The sequence below is a fragment of the Miscanthus floridulus genome, chromosome 19, assembly GCF_019320115.1.
Source record: "Miscanthus floridulus cultivar M001 chromosome 19, ASM1932011v1, whole genome shotgun sequence".
Classification (NCBI taxonomy): Eukaryota; Viridiplantae; Streptophyta; class Magnoliopsida; order Poales; family Poaceae; genus Miscanthus; species Miscanthus floridulus.
The window spans coordinates 75,560,611-75,575,403 of NC_089598.1; the positions used below are offsets into that span (position 1 = coordinate 75,560,611).

At 43.0% G+C, this 14,793-nt stretch overlaps 1 protein-coding gene and 1 non-coding gene across 3 annotated transcripts; both read right to left on the bottom strand.

Moving 5' to 3' along the window:
* Positions 1-1,471: 1,471 nt before the first annotated feature.
* LOC136530244 (small nucleolar RNA R71) lies at positions 1,472-1,578 on the bottom strand. Its single transcript, XR_010777727.1, has one exon. It is a non-coding gene; the product is annotated as a small nucleolar RNA R71 (small nucleolar RNA).
* A 10,748-nt stretch (positions 1,579-12,326) lies between these two features.
* Positions 12,327-14,263, bottom strand: LOC136529907 (GDSL esterase/lipase At1g29670-like). 2 transcript variants are annotated; one of them, XM_066522957.1, is made up of 4 exons: positions 13,539-14,263; positions 13,140-13,427; positions 12,737-12,995; positions 12,327-12,646 (listed from the first exon to the last, which is right to left on the bottom strand). In XM_066522957.1, the coding sequence occupies exons 1-4, from the start codon at positions 14,034-14,036 to the stop codon at positions 12,423-12,425; spliced, it is 1,269 nt and encodes a 422-aa protein (XP_066379054.1). In that variant the 5' UTR covers positions 14,037-14,263; the 3' UTR covers positions 12,327-12,422. The 2 variants fall into 2 exon arrangements, with proteins under 2 accessions (XP_066379054.1, XP_066379053.1); XM_066522956.1 differs by having other exon boundaries at positions 13,533-14,263.
* Positions 14,264-14,793: the final 530 nt, after the last annotated feature.

Consider the following 14,793-nt stretch of genomic DNA (forward strand, 5'->3'; position numbering starts at 1 on the left):
GACACCGCCATAGATCATAATGGGCAGGTATTCCCAAGAAGCCCTCGCATAGCATGATAAAGATCGAGAGGTGGAGGATCCCCTTTGGGGTTAAGTCATGGAGGCAGAGCCCATAGTAGTAGGGTAAGGCATGCGCTAGCAGCCCGAACCCAAGAAGGTGGAAAGGGACAAAGGAGATGACCTCATTTTCTTTTGGCTCCACTTCGCTTCTCGCTAGGACTCTCCACCCGAGCTCCTCGACGGCCTCTGGGATCACCCCCTCTCTCACAACTGGTCGAACTTAGCTAGGTCGACAGACAACCTCGTCCCCTCCACCATGGTCCTAGCTGGAGGCATCGGTGGTGCAGTTGGGTCGAAGGCAAAAGCTTTGGGATGGAATCAGGAGGTCTGGAGAGAGAAGTTAGTAGGGATAACCTTCCCTCTCATGCCCTTGTCTTTGCTGCTATAGTTTGGGGCCATCGACCACCCCATGGCCGAGATGTTTGTGTGGGTGGGCGGCAGGGCTTTGCCCTGTCCCGTCAATGTGATAGGCTGAGAGGCGATGTCTCCTACTATAACAATTTGCTGATGCCACCCACGCATGCATGCCTGCATGGGAATGCATGAGCACGTTATCTAGGTAGTCAAGATTTTAGATGACCGGACTATGGATAAAATATAAATAACGATACTCAGTATACTCCCGGGTGAAATGCTACAATGGTATATTATATGTGCGCTTGCAGATACTTTACTTTAACATATATAATTTTCTCTGAGTTTACAAGTGTCATTAATAATTACCAACCACTCATTTTTTTTACCAGCCATGCATTAATAATGAGTTTACAAGTGTCATTAATCATTACCAACTTAGTAAAGAGTGATGCTAAGAAATGTCAACAAGCATTTCTAGTACTATTGCCAGGGATGGGCACATGGCTATAGAGAATTGATCAAATAAATACTTATTAATAAAACCATAACAACTCTACTTTAGCAGGCTTACCCTTGTTTATCGCTGTTCATATTCTATATAGGGTATTGCAGAATTGGTTGTGATTCACCAACAACTTCTAATCAGAATCAACCTAATCAAGAGGAAGCTCAACACCAGTTTCTAAGCTATGGCTGACAAAACTCTGCGTGAGTTCTCTACTCTGAGCACCGAGAACATTCGCACTGGACCAACACTCAAAACCAACAACCTGGAATTCGAGCTCAAGCCAAGCCTCATCAACATGGTGCAAGCTACCCCATTCAGTGGAAAGGCACATGAAGATGCTAGTGCCCATCTTCATAATTTTCTAGAAATTAGTAGCCCAGTCGTCATCAAGGACATTGCTCAAGACATCATACTACTTTGCTTGTTCCCATTCTCACTATTGGGAAGAGCAAAGCAATGGTTCTACATTAACAAAGACAACATCAATACATGGGCAAAGTGTTCACATGCCTTTCTAGAGAAGTTCTTTCTAGTGGGCAAGACCAATGCCTGAAGAGGAAAGATTTCCAACTTCCAACAGTAGAAGGGAGAGACCATTCTAGAAGCATGGGAATGTTTCCAAGAATATATTTCAGATTATCCTCACCATGGAATGGAAGATTGGTTGCTCATACAAAGTTTCTACCATGGATTAACTCAGAAAGCTCATGAACAACTCGATGCCACTACTGGAGGATCATTTATGTCACTCACCCTTGGAAAAGTTGAAACTCTTATGGAGAAGATAGCCTCTAATCAAGGTTGGTCATCATACAACATCCAATCATGCAATAAGAGTGAAGAAGTACCAGAAGAGGTGTGTGCATTGTTAACCAAGATGGACGTACTGTTGAATTGGCTCGAACAGCGAGCCAATTACAAGAGAGATTGTCAGGCCATTCAAGATGCTTTCAATGCTCAAAACACATGTTGAGAATATTTGGAGGATGAATTCCCTCACTATCAAGAGGATGTAAACATCATTGGCAACAATTCAGGATCACAACAACAGAGATAAGGATGGAATCAACAACAACGGTCAACTTACCAAGGTAAGTACCTAGGTAACAATTATAATTCTTTTAATTCCAAGCAACCACCCTTAAAAGACTTAATCTTAGAACAAGCTAGGATTAATGAGAATATTTCTAAAAAGTTTGCTTTTAATGATAAGGTCCTAGAAAACATAAATACTAAAATGGATAGTTTTCTTTTGCCATAAAAGACCAACTTAGCTATAATAAAAAATAGAATCTCAATTAGCCTAGTTGACCGTTACTCTGCCTTTTGCTACTAACCTTGAAAAGGTCAACGCTATAACTACAAGAGGTGGAAAGTCTACTTGTGATCCACCGTATCCGACAAGCATAGGTAAGACACAAGTGGTAATGCAGGAAGAGAAGAGAAACGATAAAGTTGAAGAAGTTGTACCTCAAGAGCGAGAATTACAACAAGATTTTTATGACACTATGTTCCAACCGTTTCATGTAGAAATTGAAAGCCAAAATGGATGAGCAGTTTGGTAAGTTTGTAGAGGTAATTCAAAAATTATATATCAATATTCCTCTACTAGATGCCATACAGGTTCCCACCAATGCGAAGTACCTCAGAGACATCCTCAACAACAAAAGACCACTGCCCACCACTGAAGTAATCAAGGTGACGGAGGAGTGTAGTGCGGCCATCCTAAATACATCACCTATCAAGAAGAAGGATCCAGGGTGTCCCACTATTGATTGTTCGATCAGAAGCTAGAACTTTGAGAATGCGTTATGCGATCTTGGAGCAAGCGTTAGTGTCATGCCCAAGAAGATCTTCGATAAGCTCAACTACTCAACACTTACACCAACATCGATGTGTTTATAACTAGCCGACCAATCGGTTTGCTACCCTATAGGAACCATCAAGAATATTCTGGTAAAAATATGAAACTTCTTTGCTCCTGTGGATTTTGTAGTGCTTGATATGCAGGAGGACATGAAGACACCTCTCATACTTGGGAGACCCTTTCTGAGTACTACAAATGTGCACACTGATGTCAGAGCCGGAGAAATCAAATTCTATATCAGTGGCAAGGAAGAGCGATTCGCCTTCAAGCCAAGACCAGAACAATGCTCTAATTTGGAATGGTGTGAGAAGCAAGTATCAGGGTCTCCATGTCCGAGACCTACGAACCCACCTAAAGAATAAACCTGAATGGAGAAGTCCGGTTTGGTGGACTTAAAATAACAAACCCTCGCTGGAAAGTAACTCGGTAGTTATCTACAATCATTTTTTGCATTATATTTTTCTTTGGCATATTTACTTTTTAACACCTGCATTAGAAAAATAAAATAAAAATACTCATCATGGAATTATAAAAATTCAAGCCCCATGTGAATAATTTGTACGGAGCATAAAAACACCGTGAGAGATATTTACCATGGAGGCGTAAAAATTTAAAAAATACCATCATTCATCTTCTTATATTTCATAGTTTCATAAAATATTTCTTATTGCATTTATATACATGTGTATATGGTAGAAATACGGGAGACACAAGGGACCCACTTAACCACTACCCATCACCTCCATCTTCACTCAACCTCCATTATCACCTCCATATCTCCACCATTTCCACTCTCCTTCACCCTGCGCCGTCCAGGATCCACTTCCACCAAAAGGAGCACTCTAATCGCTTAACCACGAAGCAAAGAAATATTAGGAGGAGGATGAGGCCATTTGGCCACCATGGGGGCTGACCGGCCCCACCACTAGGTCGGCCGGCCTACAGCTCTCCCGTCTATAAATAGCCACCCTCCTAGCTGCTTCACTCATCAATCTCCACTGCGAAACCAACTCCCATGTTCAAAATTCTAGTTTTCAATTTTGTAGTTGAAAATTCTCTTGGTAGAAGTAGATTTGGAGTAAGAGAAAAGGGTGAGAAAGCTGAGAGTGAAAGTATTGCTAAAATCTTGAGTAAGAGAGAGAGGTGCTACTAAAATTTGAGCAAGAAAGAGAGGGTTTAAGAGTGGTAGTGCTGTCCAAATCAAGAGAGAAAATTAAAAATAATAGGGTGAAAGTCATGCCAAAATATTGATTAGAAGAATTCTTTAGGCAATCTCGGATGAGTAACCCTTTGGACGACTGACTTTTGGATGGCTAACCGCTATGATTTTTATTCTCCTAATCCCGTTCCATGAGTTGTGTTGCATTTTCTCTATTTTGTAGGAAAATGACCAAGATCGTCGGAAAGCTCAAGCGTGCGGTGTCGTTCCACACAATAAGAAGTTCATCGTCCCAGGCAAGCACTGACATGGAGGTCGATCCTCCATCTCCTGCTACCGGAGCGTCATCCCATTCAACCCCCGTGGAGAGAAATGTTCTCTTGCAAGAGAAGCAACTCAAGCTCTGGGATAGTACGAAAAAGGACATCTACAAGAAGCTAAAGACCTAGAGGTTTGTCCTCACCCCTGCTTACGATCCAGTCCTACTACAAGCCATAGGTATGAACACTAAATTTGAACTCATTTTTATGGCTGTAGGATGGGAGGATGTTTGGGGAATTAATGAGCCAGGGTCTAAGCTTTTGACTGCTGAATTTTTACGCACCTTGAAACCCACTGATTCGAAAGTATCATTTAGACTTTTAGGAAAATATTTTTCTATCCCATGGAAATAGTTTAGTGAACTTCTAAGATTTCATGCACAATGTGTGATTGATGTGGACACTACTATACAAGACTTTGATAGAATAAAATTTTGGAGGGAAATATCTACAGAACTTATTTGTACCGTCCCCATACCAATGAAATTCATCACCCTACTTTACGATTCATGCATAAATGGCTAGGTTTTTTCTCTTTTTCCTAGGAATGACTTTCGCACTGTTAGGAATGATGCACTTAAATTGCTCTATACTATGGTCAAAAGAAGAAAGGTTTCACCAGTCTAGTTTATGATGGAAAGAAATTCCTGATCTTGAGGGTGATGTTGGGTGTACTTCTTTGGTCATCCGCATAGCTAAAAATTTGGGCTGTTGGAAAATGCTTATGTTACTTACATCGATGACATTCCCTATTGCCTTATTGATTATGAATATTTTAACCAAGCACACATGTTAAAAAAGGGTAAAAACAGGAAACTTGTCATGATGTATATGGACTATATAAACAAAATCCCGTTACTAGACCAAACCCTTGTCTGTTTGCGGTGCAGTCTCTTGTCTTTGATTTGCAGAAAAAGGAAGTAGCGCCTTGCTAGAGCGCTTATGCGAGACTCACGCATAACCCACTGCCTCAGTACCATGGTAACGATTCCATTCTTGAAGGACCTACCTTCACCAGCTATGCAGAGTGGAACCACACGGGATCATCCCGCATGTACTAGCCCGAGCATGCTAGGTGCAAATCTTCCCACATTCACTAGCCCGAGCATGCTGGTTGGGAGCAGCCTGCTCCTCAGCACACTGAGAGCTCCAGTCATCAGGGCTCAAGTGCGCAATGGCACGATGGCAACTTTGATTACTACTAGCAGTAGCCATATGAGGAGGTCTTGAGTGGCATCAGGAAAGACGTATGTCCTTCTCTGCCTATGTCTACCATGACCAGCCCATGGGGTATCGTGATTAGCAGATGGAGCGCCCTCGCCTCAACAACAGGCTCACCACCATCGAAGAGACATAGCATAACATCTAGAACCAACTTCACCAACACACCCAGTGGCAAGCGGAGGCAGGAGAACGCCTCGCCGCCATTCAGCAACACTAGGAGCAGAAAAATGAGAATTGACGATACTTGTTCTAGGGTCTCCATATCGACCCGCCTTTCTGAGAGACCATAGCAATACCTAGCTTGGGGGAGGAGCCCTCGTCCACCAAAGGTAAGTTTTCTCTTCCTAGAATTTTATAATTTTCTTTAGTTTATTTTTCAAGTTTGCTATAAAAATGCATAATCAAAAACAAAATAAAAATTTAGGTATATATATATATTATAGTGTGATCTAAAAAAGAAAAACCAAATAAAAAGAGTGTGTATATAGTTTAAGCTTAAGTTTGCTTAAGATATGTTTTAGTTCCCTTTCTTGTTTTTAAGAGCTCTAGTGAAAAAAAACTTGAAGATGATCTCACATGATGGAAATGATGAATAGTTGTTCTGTTATAATTCCTTTCAAGTACCTAGTTTTTAGCCTTGAATTCTCCCGAGTTTTAGATGAAATTGATTTGACATGAGAATTTGCTCTGAACTTGAAACTCGTGGGTAGCATATACTTGATCTAAGTCTAGGTAATTCATGGATATGATATGAGAAGGTCTGAGTTGCTATTTATCTTGTTCCAAGTGACACTTGAATTCTGAAGATTTATCTTTTGAAAACATAAAAATGTAACATGATGAGATCATGTATGACAAAGCTTGAATTCCTAGCAGAACCAAATATGATATCTAGACTAGGAAAACTCACACTCACTCATGTTGCTTGCATTGCATTGAGTTTGGTCAAGCTTTGTTGATACCTTATGAGAATTTTGTTATGCTTTTAAAATCAAGATCACGTACACACCACCTACATATGCACTACTCCTACACTGGGGGTAGGCGTAAAAACATGCATTCCATCTAGATCCACATAAAAAATGTTTTACTCCTACACTGGGAGAAAACGCCAAAAACATGTTTGATAGGTTTTCCATCAAATAAATGCTCCAAGTTCTTGTTGTTATCTCTCAAAAGTTTTGTTGCAGAAAAGAGGCATGGGGCTATGCAAAAGTTATTCATAAAAAAAGAAAAAGAAAAGAAGAATTGAGAAAAAATGGACAAGTGTCTAAGATATTAAAACAATGGGTACTTAGATGCCTGCCTAAAAAATGAATGAATGATGAATAAGGCTAGCCCTAACTCTCTAGCAAATGTTTTCAAGTTCCAAATGAGAGATATGTTTTCAAGGAGCATAGTAGAATTAGGCTAGCCACCATATTTATATCCACCATATTCCACACACATGCACATCTTGATTTGATTGTATGACTCAACTCTCTTTGGATCCATTGTTTGACTTTACAATATATGTATCGCAAGTATGCTCTAGTTTTTTCCCTACCTATGAACTCCACATAAAGCCTTAGTGGTAGGAAGAAAAAAGGCAACAATAAGTTATGCCTTGGTGAGGATCCATAAATACCATATATATGAGACTTGAGAGTGTCATGCAATGAAATCTATGAGTTTTATTTTTTTAAAACTTGCAAAAACTTTGGAATAATGGTTGAACAAAGAATTTGAGAAATAGTGCTTGACTCGATCATTCTGTCTTTCAATTACTCAAGACCCAAGTGAAAGCTCAAAAGCCCCATGGTTGAAGGTAATATGGGTAAGCTTGAAAGTCAGATCAGTGGATTTTAATCCAGAGGAGAATTCTTTGTTGAACGCATGTGTACTTTTGAGGAGTAACAACATTGATGCAACTCCCGATCCATTGCTAAGTTTGGCATTGCTAAGGGACGAGCAAAGGTTAAGCTTGGGGAGTTTATTAACGGTAGTTACCATCCATCATAAATCGTCAATAAACATGTATAAGGGCATAAATATGATCACCAACATAGACTTAGGGGTTTAAACTAACAATTTCCACGAGTTTTGGTGATTCTATATTTTCTGCAGGAGTTATTCAGAAAACCGTCAAGTAGGACCAAAACATCAAATAAAATTGAGCTTATCCGCAGCAAAAACTACTCTAAAGGTTCCAAAGGACACCAGAAGCCATGCCACCGAAGTAGACCTATAGAGGATGCTAGGCGGGGTCGACTGGCCCCACCTGTAGGCTGGTCAGCCCCCTAGTCCCACCTGTCAGTCCCCCATTGTTATGTCAGTTCTCCACCGCCTTAAGGATTGCATCTATGCCGTTTATTCAAGTCGGTTTGATCGAGGGCTCACAATTGATGCTTATTCAAGTCGGTTTGATCGAGGGCTCAGAATTGATGCTACGGCCTATATAACCGGTCCCTACCCCCCTCCAGAGCACGCTGCCATAAGTCAAGATCAGACCAGAAATTAGGATTTCTAGAGAGACGAGAATAGAGCTCCAATTATTCAAGTTTCTAGTATAGGCTAGCTAGCAAGTTTCAAGTAGAGTGTGGGCTATTGCTCAGGATTCTGGATCTGCCGACTGGAGACTGGTATAGCCATTGTATCTCTTTATTTATGACTTTGTGCTAATTCAATATTATGTTGCTATTTATTATGTTCCAAGTTTTCTCTAATTATATACTTGATATAGTTGTGATTGATAATGAGTTTATGCATATGTTCGCAAAGCGCTTAGCCTAAGACGTGCATGGGTTAAGTGGTCGACATTATGTAAGCATGGTGCTTGCACTCTGGGTCATGTGGTAGATCGTGGATGTGACACTCCTATTAAGCCTTTGTAGTCCACTCCCCATTTGTAGAGCAAGTAGAACACGGTTGCGAAGGGAGACAAGCTCTGTTCTTGATCTTCCTTAGTAATGTTCCTTATGCATAGATCCAAAGTTAATTATGCTATAGATGAGAGTGTATATACTTGGGTGTACAAAAGACTTAGTAAATAAGGAATGATTTAGGAATCTTTTGCTCTTACCGAATCTCCTACCTAGCCATACTACATTTTATGAGTCTCTATTTTTATCTCTGAAATTATTATCAATGCTTCATACTTATCATTTATTTATCATTTGACTTACCCCTGCCATAGCATGAGAGTGGTTTTATCATAAGTATATATGTTTGTCAATATCTATTTGCCAACAATCCTATAGCTCCTCCCTGTGGATAAAATATAAATAACGATACTCGGTATACTCCCGGGTGAAATGCTACAATGGTATATTATATGTGCGCTTGTGGATACTTTACTTTAACATATATAATTTTCTCTGAGTTTACAAGTGTCATTAATAATTACTAACCACTCATTTCTGGCATCATGCTAGGGATGACAACTTAGTAAAGAGTGATGCTAAGAAATATCAGCAACAGTAGAAGACATAGCTTATTGAAGTCAGAACAAGAGAACCATAGTTATCCTCTCTATGCTCCTATTTATCCTAACCTTGTTGCTACCCTTAGTTAAGTTAGACTATAATTAGTCTCACATGTTTCTCTGTGGATACGATACTTGGAATACTTCTGAGTGAAAGCTACAGCGGTATCCATACGCTTGTGGATTTATCTGTGTACATTAAATATACCAGCAAGATTTCTAACGCCGTTGCTGGGGAAACGGTTGCTGAATTAATTACGAGCCTAGCTTAACCTTTTATCTTTTATTCTTTCTTTTGTTTTTCTTTTAGCATAGATAACACACCTATATATCAATGTGCTAAAACCACAACGCAAGCCTAAAGCCACCAAAATCTTCAGAGCCTATCCTAACACCTGGCTATGAGTTGCGCCCGTGTTTAATAAAACTGATTTGGGAACAATCTTCTTGGAAGAAGCCAACGAAAACCCATACTCACACCTATGGGAGTTTGCATAGACCTGTGCATGCTTGCGTATCGCTGGCATGTTTGATGAATACTTAAGATGGAAGTTGTTTCCGTTCTCTTTAACAGAAAGAGCTAAACAATGGTATAGTCAAACCGTAGGACGTATGCAAGGAGATTGGAAAACGTTATGCTCTAAATTTTGTTTATGTTTCTTTCCCATCTCTAGAGTGGTTAGTCTTCGGAAAGTGGTTCAAAATTTTAGATAACTAGAAGAAGAATCTCTTGCCACATTATGGGATTGTTTTAATGACCTCATCATCGCTGGCCCAAACCTTGCCATTCGAGACCTAGTACTTTTTCAATATTTTTATATGGGTCTTAGTAAGGATTCCATGCAATCCTTTGATCAAGTTTTCCTTCATTTGTCTGCTAGTGAAGCAAGGTCTATGCTTGATAGAATTAGTGGAAAGATTCTCTGCAATAGAATTAATAATGAACTCCCCGAGGAAGAGAAGGAATCATCTCCCGATCAGGAAGAAGTTTTGATAGCCAAATCACAATCACTCTAATCCCAAGATTTATCTGTCAATCCCGAACCATCAACACCCCAAAATCCTCCAAGGGAAGAAGAAATTCAACCTTTTAAAATTTCTTGTGAGGATGATCTTTTTATGCTAATTTTAGGAAAAGCTTAAACTTCCAGTTCCACAAGAGACCTTTGAGCGAATATAATTTAATTTCTCTCTAGAAGAGATCTCTTAGAAAGCGTCCTTATTCCTATGTAGGACATTGGAAAGAAATCAAGGATGGCATATCCAGTGAGCCCATAGAAGGAGAGCCAAGTCATTTAGAAGCAATTCCTATCTTCTTCCCTTCTATGTCCACATTAGATGTCTCATTCAAACCCATCCTTGACCCCGGTGATTCTTCTTATGCTCTTTCTCCTAAAACTCATGATGGTACTAGAGATCCATCAAGACACCCAAAGCATAGGAGTCATGAAGGTCACAAGGAAGACCAAGAAGAGCAACAACAATGGCTGGAGGATATTAAAAACTTATGTGTCGTTGCCATTGAATGGATGGACGAGGCTTTAAACAAGATCAACCCGAGAGTCACCAATCTAAGAAAAATCTTGGATAATAAAATGACCAATGAATGTCATGGGTATGGAATGATGGAGACAACGTTTCCGCTTATAGACATTCATGAAGAAACAACCTTGAAGTCTAAAAAGGAAGATGACATCGATGAGCATGGAAGTTATTTCATGAACACCTCATCAAATCCATGCTCACATGAAAAATCTCCTAAATCAATTGGTCTCTCTAACATTGCCACACACGAGATCTTAAACCCCCTCGTGCTTTCTGTTCACAAAAATTTTAAAAGGGTGTTAGTAGATGCATATGTTTATCATAAATATTGCAAATCTTGTAGGTATGAATCTTGAGATAGGTACATAAAGGTAGATGTTGGAGGAAAAACCACCTCACCAACTTAGCGCGATTCAAAGGTTTTCTAAGGATGAGCTTCTGTCCTAAAACAAGCACTCTCGGGAGACAACACGAGCTTCATTCTTTTGTTGTAATGCCCTTGTGAAATAAGAATAGAAATATAATTGTGAAAATATTCTTTCGGGTATTTTTGTCACTAATCATTTCAGGTTTGAAGAAAAAGAATAAATGGATGATGACGCAAGGTATGTCCAACCATTTATTATGCAATATTTTGGGTGGAGGCAGAGAGGCCGGTGAGACAGACAAATATGTGTGCTCGTCCAGGTTTTGTTACTTAACATTTGAAAAATATATACCCAAGGAGTGCAAGGACACTTTGAGAAATAGGAAAAGACAGACAAAAGATCAATATGTTCTTTAATATTTGGTATAGATATAGATAAATTGCTTATCTTTGCATGTGCGCACGCTCTCTGCAATACACATGTATTCTATCTGGTTGTGATAAACTATACTGTCTATACGCTTAGTTTGCATCCGTATCCATATATAGGCAACTTTTTTAGAAAACAAAAATGGATACATTAGTTGTTAACTAATAATTATCAACTAATAATTATCAGCCGAATTGATGGCCAGATTTTTTTTTATTTTGTGAGAGTTTTATATTTTGCTTTTTTAGTATCTCGTGGGATTAACGCGGATGCTCTATTAGAAGCCTTTAATTAGCTACAGGAACATTGTGAGAGAAATTAATTAATGGTCAAATCTGCTTTTGTCGTTTGTTTTTCACACCAAATACATCCGGTCTGGTATTTGTACGACATCCAAATCGCATAGGTTTGTAGATCCAAATAATCGCCCTGTTTGTTTTGGCTTGTTTGGCTGATAAGCCATGACTAAAAATACTGTGGTCTGATTTAGCGTGAGAAAAAAAAATTATTGACTGAAAAAATTCAGCTTATAAATCAATCAAGGCGAAACGATCAAGGTCAATGAAACTGGTCCACAAGATCACCGGGAGTACTACTAGTACTACTCGCTCACATGGCCTTGGGCCTGAAAACAGAGTTTAAGAGACATAGTTGTTGGATCCAGCCCATTGCACACTGGTCTTGTAGCCCAGAGCTGGACCCAGTTATAACTCTTCTCGTCTGTCAACGTTCACCCATATTGAGCCCGTGTTTAGTTGGTGGAAAGTTGAAAATTTGGCTACTGTAGCACTTTCGTTTTTATTTAATAATTAGTGTTCAATCATGGACTAATTAGATCTCGCAATTTCCAACTAAACTGTGTAATTAGTTTTTTTTCGTCTACATTTAATGCTCCATGCATCATGTATCACAAGATTCGATGTGAAGAGTACTATAGCACTTTTTAAAAAAAACTTTTCGCGAACTAAACAAGGGCTTAACCAGTCCAGAGCTAATACAGCTAGCTACTTAACCTACTAGAAAAGATGCATGGATTCGCTGAGAATTACTACTACTAGCAGTAATTAAGTACTCTAACGATCATCATCACTACAGTACTACGATAAGGCTAATAGTAGCAGGCTAGAGCATGGCTAGCTTCTTGACGTTGATGGGGTAGGCGTGGTCGGGCGAGCTGGAGCCGTAGCCCTTGCGCGCGATCCTGGCGTTGACGGCGTCCGTCGGGTGCAGCCCGTCGAAGAAGACGTACTCCGTCCGGTCCCTGCACACGGGCCCCTGCTTCTTGCACAGCACGCCCGACGACCTCGTCGACATCTCGCAGCAGGCTCTGCTCGTCTCCCGAACGCCTGATGAAAGTTTGTTTCATTTTCATCTTCACCCCAACTTGTTACTGAGACGAGAATTGGAAGAAATCAATGATGTCTCTAGCTTGGTACCATGTTTGGCGGGGTGGTCCAGCATGTCCCTGATGATCTTGTAGGAATCGATGTAGGCGAACCTGGCGGCGGGCATGCGCGGCGGCCTGGCGCCGTCGACCAGCCGCCTGAGCTCGGAGTTGAAGAGCGCCACCGCGTCGTTCACCGGCTCGATGCAGGCGGCGCCGGTGATGTTGAGGAACGCCCGGACCACGGGGGTGCACCCGGTCGGCTGGATCGAGAAGATCACAAACTTCCGTGCGCCAAGATCGTACAGCCTCTGTGTAATAATTATCAAACATTTATTAACTTATTGGAGTATTAATTATAAGCAGATCATGAACAGGAACAACGAACAAGAGAGAGGATCTGCAGTTAGAACTTAGAAGAGGCAGGCAACTAGGCAAGGCAAGAGCTCTTGTACCTGAAGATGGTCCGAGAGCTTGGTGATGAGCGACGTAGTGAACTCTGACAGGGGCGGCCCACCCTCGGCGCCGTTCTTCCTGGGGTTGAAGTAGTTGAGCAGGTAGTCGTTGCCGCCGGTGCCGATGACGAAGAGGCATTTGGAGAGGTAGCACTGGTGGAAGGAATCCTGGCCCTTGGCCCGGCCGCGGTTGGCGGCCGCAGCTGGGCCGCGCAGCTGGGCCCGCAGGTCAGGAAGGGTCACCGACTCGAAGTTGGTGATCTGCTGCCGCAGGCTCACCACCTCGCCCTGAACGAAACATGCATATACTACTCTCAAGAGATTCTCATTGATTAACCAATGCTACGTCTACGTGCATTAATTCAATGAGGAGCTAGCTAGAGGAGGACTCACGGTGACCTGGCCGGTGTGGTCCAGGATGCCGGAGCCGCCGGAGGCGAAGTTGACGCCGCGCAGCAGCGCGGCGCGGGCGCGGCGGGTGCGCCGGTCGGCGAAGGGCGGGACGAGCCCGCGGAGGCCGAGGAGCTCGCCGAGCGCGTCGATGACGTTGCGGCCGTTGGAGAAGCGGCCCGAGGGGCCGAGCGGGAAGTCCACGCCGTAGGGGAGGTAGTCGGCGCGCACGCCGGAGCCGTTGAGGAAGTTGTTGTTGCCGTTGTCCACCAGCGAGCTCCCGAACACGAACATGCCCTCCACCTGCGGCTGCTGTTTTTGTTTCCCCGCCGACTTGCCGCCGCAGCGGTTCCTGCTGCACGATGTTGCTGCTGCAGCAGCAGCTCCGGTGCCGGCATGGCAGCTTGTGGCAGCAGCAGCTCTAGCTGCTTCGCACTGTCCGCGGAGTGGCACCAGCAGCGCCATGGATAAGAATGTGATGGTCAAGAGGTAGACGAGCTTCTCCATGGATGGATGGACTGACAAAGGTAAGCTGCTACTGTGTACTGTATGTCGGTGAGGTCGCTGAGGTAGCTGCTCTGCTAATCTGGATGATGGAGCTTGCCCAAAGGCGTCGCATTCTGGCGCTGCTACTTATAGCCAGGCCCAGGAGAGCAGGCCGGTGTGAAGAGGTCCTAGAAGTAGCATCGTCGTCGGCTCGATGCATGCTTTGTAGCACCACAACCAGGAATCCAGGTTGGGGTGATCATAATTGTCCATGCAGCCCGAGCCCGTCGGTCCAACCCTAGGTCTGTTTTTTTGGCTCGGCCCAAACACGACCCGGCATGAAGGCTAGCGGGCCTGGGCTGGCCTAGCCCGAAGAAGTAGGCCGTGCCTGGGCCTTACCCCAGTCACATGGACCGGCACGGCATGGCCTGCTACAGTCGAGTCGGCCCGCTAACGGCCCGGCCTACCGCCTCCCGGCCTGCCTGCGCCCCTCCCCGTGCCCTACCCCTGCATATATAACCGGCTCGCCTCGTCCGCTCTACCTCTGCTCTCTAGTCGCCTCGCCCGTCGCCTCGTCCTTCTCCGCTCCGCTCCGCTCGGCTAGACGGCCACGCACCGCGCCCCTCCTCCCTCCTCACGACCTCCCTCTCCCACTCTCTCCTCCATCCCTCCAGACAGTGGTGGCGGCGGCGCCGCCCTCCCCCACCCTCTTCCTCCCCTCTCCCTCAGATCCAGCGAGCAGCCAGCGACGGTGGCACCCTCTTCCTCAGATCCAGCG